The sequence below is a fragment of the Salminus brasiliensis genome, chromosome 4, assembly GCF_030463535.1.
Source record: "Salminus brasiliensis chromosome 4, fSalBra1.hap2, whole genome shotgun sequence".
In the NCBI taxonomy this organism is placed as follows: domain Eukaryota; kingdom Metazoa; phylum Chordata; class Actinopteri; order Characiformes; family Bryconidae; genus Salminus; species Salminus brasiliensis.
In genome coordinates, this window is record NC_132881.1 from 40,049,541 (window position 1) to 40,058,377 (window position 8,837).

Genomic DNA, 8,837 nt, shown 5'->3' on the forward strand with positions numbered 1-8,837 from the left:
AACTTGGTGGGGCTATTCTTTGGTAATAGAAGTTTGTAATAACACTTGACCTGAAAGCGTTCCATAACCTTTTTAAGGGGTTAACCCTTAAATAACCCCTTAAATGCAGCTCTCTTGAACAAGAGAGCCATATTTTAGCTCAGTAATCAGTGCATGTATCCTCTTACGTGGAATTCTGGATTTCTCAGTCCAAAAAAACAGGCCATGGTACCGGAAATAAGCAAGCAATGTCACAGCACCTGCGAGGCAACGGCAAAAAACGTCGTAGCAAGACTGGAACAAAATAATTTTAATATTCTTCAACTTCTAGATGATGTATGCTCATATTGTGGTTTGATGTGTAAACAAAAAACTTAGGCACAAAGTTTGGGTTTTACAGGATGTTTAGGTCACATCTTATTCTGTGAGATTATTGGCTGGTTACAATACCTAACTTTGATTACTGCATGACCCAAATTTTTCCCATTATCTGATCACTCACTCATGAATGAATGAATGTGAGTGGAAATTGTACTTGAAAAATGGGTGGGTTCAAACAAAATGTGATGTCAGAAGGGCTTTAACACATATTTACATCTGCATAATGAAAGCTGAAATTCTAATCTAATGTCTCAAATTCATCTTTTGATCTCAAACCAAAACATCCTTATTTTCCAGTATGTTTGGAGGGGACCGTATCTCTTGTATGACATCTCAAACAGGGAAGGGAAAAGCTTAATTCTTAATGTTAAATCAGTACGATACTGTAATCTCCAGGAATCTTATGGAAACATTCTCCAGACTAAAATATTTTTGTGTTGTTCATGTTTCAGTGCTGCCTCTGTGTGCATTTAAAATCCCTGATCGTGCCTTTAACCGCCCTGATTCATTTATTATCATTCACGAGTTAATTTTCTCCTTTCTCCTTCTCCTCCTCCATCTTCACTCGCTTTTGATCCTTTCACTCTCCATCATTCTGTCCTCCGTAACCTCACTCGATATGTTTTATTGCCTTTCTCTTTCTCTCCAACACAGTTCTGGCATAAACGGTGTCAGTCATAGCGTGCCTCTGGCCTGCTGATGAGACATGCACACACTCATACACATACACACACGCACAAAAAACTACCACATGCACACAAACACACGCAAACACATATACAAAATGTCTCCCAGCTGGTTGGTTGGTGTAGGTGGAGCGGGGAAAGCCTGTTTGTCCAGTCATGCAGAGTTGGTGTGGAGGTGGAGAAAGAGAGAGAGAGATGTGGTGTCCAGAACATGAAAGCGAACGGAGGCGGTGTTGAATAACAACATGGACATCCTCAGGCTGTTCATGCTCTCCGCCCGTCTGTCTGTCTGTCTCTCCGTCTATCTCTCTGTCTGTCTAAACTGTTGTTAAAGGACTTTCATCATATTTGAACGTGGAAAACACTTCTACATACACACTCTCCTTTACAAGGACCGATTGGTTCAGTATATGCCGTTACCTCCTTACACTGCCAGGAGCTGTGGGCGGTGCCAGATTTACATTGCTCACTCTCATATCTACATAAGGACTCAAGGAAGAAAGCTTGAGAGCAACCAAGACTCCTCCTCCTCAGAGGGGAACCCATCCTCCTCTGTCCTGATGTAAGGATCCAGAGCAGGACAGCATCGCAATAAGCAGCAGGGTAGTGGACAGCTGAGTTGGGCAGCACCGGGACAGAACAGTAGGACCAGGGCATCTTAGCACATGGAATAAGAATGTAAACAGAATGTAAGGAAAAACAAAGGGGTTAGTAGGACTGTGGCAAATATTTGCGAATCACCAACTGCCCTGTAATTAGGTGTAATCACCTAATGAGCTGGCCTGTAATACACATCCCATAACCAACTGCCCTGTGATACACATCCCATAACCAACTGCCCTGTAATACTTACCCCCTTACAAGCTGCCCTGTGATACACATCCCATAACCAACTGTCCTGTAATACTTACCCCCTTACAAGATGCCTTGTGATACACATCCCATAACCAACTGTCCTGTAATACACATCCCATAACCAACTGCCCTGTGATACACATCCCATAACCAACTGTCCTGTAATACTTACCCCCTTACAAGATGCCCTGTGATACACATCCCATAACCAACTGTCCTGTAATACTTACCCTCTAACAAACGGTCCTATAATACTTATCCCATAACCAACTGTCCTGTAATACTTACCCCCTTACAAGCTGCCCTGTGATACACATCCCATAACCAACTGTCCTGTAATACTTACCCCCTTACAAGCTGCCCTGTGATACACATCCCATAACCAACTGTCCTGTAATACTTACCCCCTTACAAGATGCCTTGTGATACACATCCCATAACCAACTGTCCTGTAATACACATCCCATAACCAACTGCCCTGTGATACACATCCCATAACCAACTGTCCTGTAATACTTACCCCCTTACAAGATGCCCTGTGATACACATCCCATAACCAACTGTCCTGTAATACTTACCCCCTTACAAGATGCCCTGTGATACACATCCCATAACCAACTGTCCTGTAAAACTTACCCCCTAACAAATGGTCCTATAATACTTATACCATAACCAACTGTCCTGTAATTCTTACCCCAACAAACCATCCTATAATTCTTACCCCCTGGAAAACTGCCCTGTTTTTGTACCCCAACAAACCATCCCATAATACTTACCCCTTAATAAACTTCCCATATTTCTTACCCCAACAAACCTTCCAATAATATTTATCCCCTTACAAGCTGCCCTGTAATACACATCCCATAACCAACTGCCCTGTGATACACATCCCATAACCAACTGTCCTGTAATACTTACCCCCTTACAAGCTGCCCTGTGATACACATCCCATAACCAACTGTCCTGTAATACTTACCCCCTTACAAGATGCCCTGTGATACACATCCCATAACCAACTGTCCTGTAATACTTACCCCCTTACAAGATGCCCTGTGATACACATCCCATAACCAACTGTCCTGTAATACACATCCCATAACCAACTGCCCTGTAATACTTACCCTCTAACAAACGGTCCTATAATACTTATCCCATAACCAACTGTCCTGTAATACTTACCCCCTTTACAAGCTGCCCTGTGATACACATCCCATAACCAACTGTCCTGTAATACTTACCCCCTTACAAGCTGCCCTGTAATACACATCCCATAACCAACTGTCCTGTAATACTTACCCCCTTTACAAGCTGCCCTGTGATACACATCCCATAACCAACTGTCCTGTAATACTTACCCCCTTACAAGATGCCCTGTGATACACATCCCATAACCAACTGTCCTGTAATACACATCCCATAACCAACTGCCCTGTAATACACATCCCATAACCAACTGCCCTGTAATACACATCCCATAACCAACCATCCTATAATACTTACCCCCTGGGAAACTGCCCTGTCTTTCTTACACCAAAAAACAACCCCATAATACTTACCCCCTAATAAACTGCCCATATTTCTTACCCCAACAAACCATCCCATAGTACTTACCCCCTTACAAGCTGCCCTGTAATACACGTCACATAACAAATTGTCCTGTAATACTTACCCCAACAAACCATCCCATAGTACTTACCCCCTTACAAGCTGCCCTGTAATACACGTCACATAACAAATTGTCCTGTAATACTTACCCCAACAAACCATCCCATAAAACTTATCACCTAACCAACTGCCCTGTAAGAAATATCCCCAACAAATCATCCCATAACACTTATCACCTAACCAACTGCCCTGTAAGAAATATCCCCAACAAATCATCCCATAACACTTATCACCTAACCAACTGCCCTGTAAGAAATATCCCCAACAAATCATCCCATAACACTTATCACCTAACCAACTGTCCCGTTATAATTATTCCATACATTGTTCCATAATATATGTGCCCAAACTAACTGTCCTACACCTTGTAAAAAGTGTCACTTTAAAGTTAAATCATTTGTTCCATTTAAAACTTTAAGTTAACAGAACTTTTATAGTGAAATATTATATTTATTATTATAAATAGTATTTTATTAATAAATATAAATAATAATAAATACTATAAATATAAATAATATGTTATTAGTTTAAATAAGGCTCCTAAAGAGTATATATATATATATATATATATATATATATATATATATATATATATATATATATATATATATACCTGAATGCACCCATTATCACCAGTCTTAACCAAGTTTGTGTTTCTTTTCTTCTTGGCCATTAAACCCTGACCTTAATCAGACATAATCACATCTCATCACATCGCAAACACTCTGTCTCTCTCTCTCTGTCTCTCTCTCTGTCTCTCTCTCTGTCTCTCCTCCATGAGAGATCAGTCTGCCACTAAGGCGCAGGAAACCGCTCCTATTACGCGCGCGAGCCAAGAAACCGAGCTGCGCGCACGCTTCTGCTGCCTCGTGCTCCGTTCATCTCCTCCTCGCCGTGTAGTCATTACCGGGCGCCGTGCCCGCAATCCCCCGTACACTCAAACGCACCCCTCCCACCCCCTATCTTTCCCTCCCGTGCGTCTCCGTGTCAGAAACCAATCCGCGCGCACGGCGCCACTTCCCTCTGGCCTTATCCAAGTCTGAACCCTCCCATTGAACACGCCTCCTTTCCAAAAACCTGCAACTCTATTCCACCCCTCCTCTATTACCCCTCCCCTTCCGTTCGCCGCCCGCGCGCAAGCCCGTGACCCGGCTGGTGACGTAGGAGATTCCGTGGTGCCCACTGCCGTAGGCGCGCGCAGCGCCGGGGGTATAAACGGGAGCCCTGCACGAGCTCAAGGCACACACACACGCTCTCCCTCTTCCTCTCACACTCTCAGCCGTCGATCCGGCTCGGGAACCAGAGCATCAGCAGAGATAGCAGGAAAACACTCGCCTCCTAACTCGCTCTCGGCTTTGGTTCGGCATGGAAACGTCTTCGGTTACGCGGACCTCCTTTACGCACAGCTTCAAGAGTGAGTACCTGCCTTTGTGCTGTTGGTTTATGGGACTTGTAGCGTTCCGTCTGTGAAAGCTGCCTCTGAAACTCTTGTCTGTTTAGTCTAGGCAGTGTAGTTAAACCTAAGCGCTTTAATGCGCACTAGTTATAATCAGGGAAAGTCGCATTAAGTCCTGCTTGAGCAGGTGAACAGTAAAGATGCAGCCTATTCATTATTCCTCATAGACTGCACTTTTTACTTGTACTTTGTGGATGTTTGCACACTTTGTCAAGTTGTGCAAAGAGTGACAGTTAGTGTAAACCTGGATTAGTGAAGCAAACTGTACATTTTTGCCACTTGTGGTTGGACTTACTTTGACTTTCAGGACAGATACCAGAACAGGCCATTGGTTGTAAACGAAAAAGCCATTATTCCAGACATCCCTCACTGAAATTCAGAAGTTAATGTGGAGAGAATATACCAGTTAAAAAGTGCTGAAATTGGACCAAACAAGAGTTTTTAAGCATCCACTGTTACCTTAAATCCATTCTGTTCAGCTGAAGGAAAGTCATTGTCAGTGGTTTAACTACATCATTTGATTTGATGATTTCAGTGATACTTTTTTTAAAACCTAGAATGCATTGATGGAGAAATGCTTTAAATGCCTGAATAACTGTTGAGAGATTCAGGGGCACTTTGGGCAGCGGAACATTTGCAGCATCTTCTAGCGGCCCTTTGGACTTTGAGCTGGTTGTGATGCAATTCTCTCTGTTTTCCCTGTCAGGTGCTCTTGCGCTCTGGCTGGTTCTCTGGCTGCTAGTGGTGAAGCCGACGCCTGCGCAGGCATGTCCTCACCTCTGCGTGTGCTACCCATCCCCAATGACTGTGAGCTGCCAGGCGCAGAACTTCACCGCTGTGCCAACTGGAGTGCCCTACGACTCCCAGCGTGTCTTTCTGCAGAACAACCGCATTACCGAACTGAGAGTGGGATCCTTTGGCTTTGGGACTCAGGTAAGAGAGAGTGTGTGCATATGTGTGTGCGAATGTGACAGAGGAAAAGAGAGAACGAGAATGAGTGTGTGAATGTGTGACTTTCTGTAAACACATTGAGTGTATCTGTGTATGTGGTTCTAATTCTCACTTTCTCAATTTCTCTTATCATCACTACCAATCCTTCACCCATCTACTTCCCTCTCACCTTGTTATTTCCCTTCTTGCCCTTTTCCATCCTGCTTCTCCCTTTCATCACATCTCTTCCTTGTGTGCACCCTCCCTCTCCTAATCTCCAGGTCCTGTGGCTCTTCTCAAACAACATCACCTGGATTGAGGCTGGTGCATTCAGCGAGCTGCGTGACCTGGAGGAGCTGGACCTTGGTGACAACCCTCATCTGCGTCGTCTAGAGGGCGGAGCGTTCCGCGGCCTGGAGAAGCTGCAGAGCCTCCACATGCACCGTTGCCGCCTGGCAGCCCTCCCGCATGATATCTTCCACAAGCTCTACAGCCTGCAGTACCTCTACCTGCAGGAGAACCAGCTCCACTTCCTCCAGGACGACCTGTTCGCCGACCTCATCAACCTCAGCCAGCTCTTCTTGCACGGCAACCGCATCCGCACTCTCTCCGAGAACGTGTTCCGCGGCCTGGTCAACCTGGACCGCCTGCTGCTGCACGACAACCGCATCCGGCAGGTCAACCGCCGTGCCTTCCGTGACCTGGGCCGTCTCACCATGCTCTTCCTCTTCAACAACTCTCTGGCTGAGCTGCCCGGCCAGGCCATGCGCGACGTGGAGTCCATCCAGTTCCTGCGGCTCAACAACAACCCCTGGGCATGTGGCTGCGAGGCTCGCCCTCTTTGGGAGTTCTTCAGGTCCAACCGGGTGTCTAGCTCTGAGCTGCTGTGCGCCTCTCCCGCTCCCCGACGTGGCCTGGACCTGCGCTTTCTGCGTGAGATGGACTTTGCCCTGTGCCCCCTTCCCGACCCTGGCTCCCTGGCTGGAACCACCACCACCACCTTCAGCACCAAGACCCGCTGGTGGTTCTCCAAGCACAAGCCCGTCAGCTCCACCAAGGGCATCTTCGAGAAGAGCTCAGAAACCGTGAAGGCTCACCCCTACTCCGGCAAGCCTTCCATCACGTCCACGTCTACGAAGTATGAGCTGGGCGAAGAAGAGGCGTTGCTCCCCAAGCTGGACCCAGAAGAGTACTGGGCCAACTACGGAAACGAGGATGCAGGCATCACCTCCCTACGCTGCTTCGAGCTGGAATGCCCACCTGATTTCGACACCCTTCCACCCTTCTCTTCTTCCTCTCACTCTTCTCCTTCCACTCTCTTGCTGCTTGCCGTGTCCGTTCTGACTGTCTGTGTCCATCTCCTCTTTGGCTGAATATTCATGTTTCATGAGGGACCTTAATCCCTCTTTTCTTTTTTCCCCTCTGTGGAGGAGAGAAAATCCCGTTTACTCAACCTAATTCTCACCAACCTGATTCCTGTTTGACTTCCGCCTCACCTGTATCTCTGTTCTGTTCAGTTTGAGCCTCTAGCACCTTTTAGTAGCTAGAGGGCGCTACACTGATTTAGGATACAGCAGGGGAAGCAGGGAATAAAGGGCAGGTACTGCAGTGCAGGCCATTATCACAATGGAAGTGAATGATAGCTTATACCAGAGGGCTTGGTTAGTCAACAGGTACTGTCCTCCTTCCTTGTGGAAACGTTTACTTATAGTCATATATAACACAGTCCGTATGGACTGGAGGATATATGGTTCCATCCTAGGTTTATGTACAACATTTGTATACTTCTGCCTTTTTGGCTATTATAGTGCTACTCTAGCTATTGTAAATGCTGCTTGTGTTGGTCCAATGACTAGAACTGTCTTTACAATCGCAGCTAATAATACTGTTACTCTTAAGTGCTCCGGTTTGAGTGCTGTTAGCACTACTCATAGTAATCTTGTTAGATAGACATGACCTCTAACACTACAATCTCACTGCCCATGACAGTTCTTCAGATTGCATCACTGCATGGACCAGTGGACTGACTGTCCAACACCTATTCATTTTTTCACACATATCGCAAGCAGACAGATGGAATGTGAAAAATCAGAGAGCAAAACTGTGATGAGTGACAGGGAAACCTCAGAAAAACGAATAGACAAAGAGTGGAATTCGAGAGGTGTCTGAAAGGGAGAGAAATAAGAGAGAGAGAGAGAGAGAGAGAGAGAAAGCAAAGGAGAGCGAGACAGCACATGAAAGACAGAGAAATAGAGGAAAACATGTCTTTTGTCTTTTCATTCTGTCGCCGACAAGCAATGACATCATCACTCAGCTCCTGTAAATACACCACCGTGACATCGTCAAGAGGAGAGCTGTACATAGAGCGAAGACAAGCCTTTCAGTGTTTAGTTATTCTGTGTTCTGACTGGTTGTGAATGTTCCTGTGAGCGCTGTTAGCGAATGGCAAGGTCAACCTACCAGCAAGAGTGAGAGTGTGAATGAATTTACTTGTATGTCCTTCATGGTAAACTTTGTCATGGGCATGTTTCACTTCTATCACAGATTTACTTCATATTTGAAGGAAGATTTATGTTTTTCTTTGTCCTTTTTCAAATATAAACAAATGTATTGTACCAACTTGCTCACTGTGAGACTCTCTTTTCAAGCTCCTTCAGCTCTTAGAGCTTCGAAGCCCAACTCAAACATATTCCAATTACCTAGGAGCATCATACCAGGACAACAACAACCCACCTAAGACCCTGGGGGCACTCAGTTAACTCAGAGACTGAGCCGCCCAATCAAAAGAAAAATGGAATCTTGGAGAAGTTCAGAAGACAAGGCAATGAGGGAAAGCAAATGAGAATACTATGCTTAGGAAAATAACCTAAGAAGAAAGCTATAGA

At 45.4% G+C, this 8,837-nt stretch overlaps 1 protein-coding gene across 1 annotated transcript; it reads left to right on the forward strand.

The window, feature by feature from the left end:
• The first annotated feature begins 4,819 nt into the window (after positions 1–4,819).
• On the forward strand, positions 4,820–8,571 carry rtn4rl2a (reticulon 4 receptor-like 2 a). Its single transcript, XM_072678446.1, has 3 exons — positions 4,820–4,980; positions 5,729–5,955; positions 6,234–8,571. Exons 1-3 carry the CDS (start codon positions 4,932–4,934, stop codon positions 7,323–7,325), a joined length of 1,368 nt encoding a protein of 455 aa, XP_072534547.1. The 5' UTR covers positions 4,820–4,931; the 3' UTR covers positions 7,326–8,571.
• The last annotated feature ends 266 nt before the right edge of the window (positions 8,572–8,837 follow it).

What these genes read in the sequence shown, in the direction of transcription:
- rtn4rl2a (XM_072678446.1), top strand. Translation starts at nt 4,932, where the DNA reads ATGGAAACGTCTTCGGTTACGCGGACCTCCTTTACGCACAGCTTCAAG. An exon ending in CTTTACGCACAGCTTCAAGA is followed by an intron (nt 4,981 to 5,728) that starts GTGAGTACCTGC and finishes TTTCCCTGTCAG; the next exon opens with GTGCTCTTGCGCTCTGGCTG. An exon ending in CCTTTGGCTTTGGGACTCAG is followed by an intron (nt 5,956 to 6,233) that starts GTAAGAGAGAGT and finishes CCTAATCTCCAG; the next exon opens with GTCCTGTGGCTCTTCTCAAA.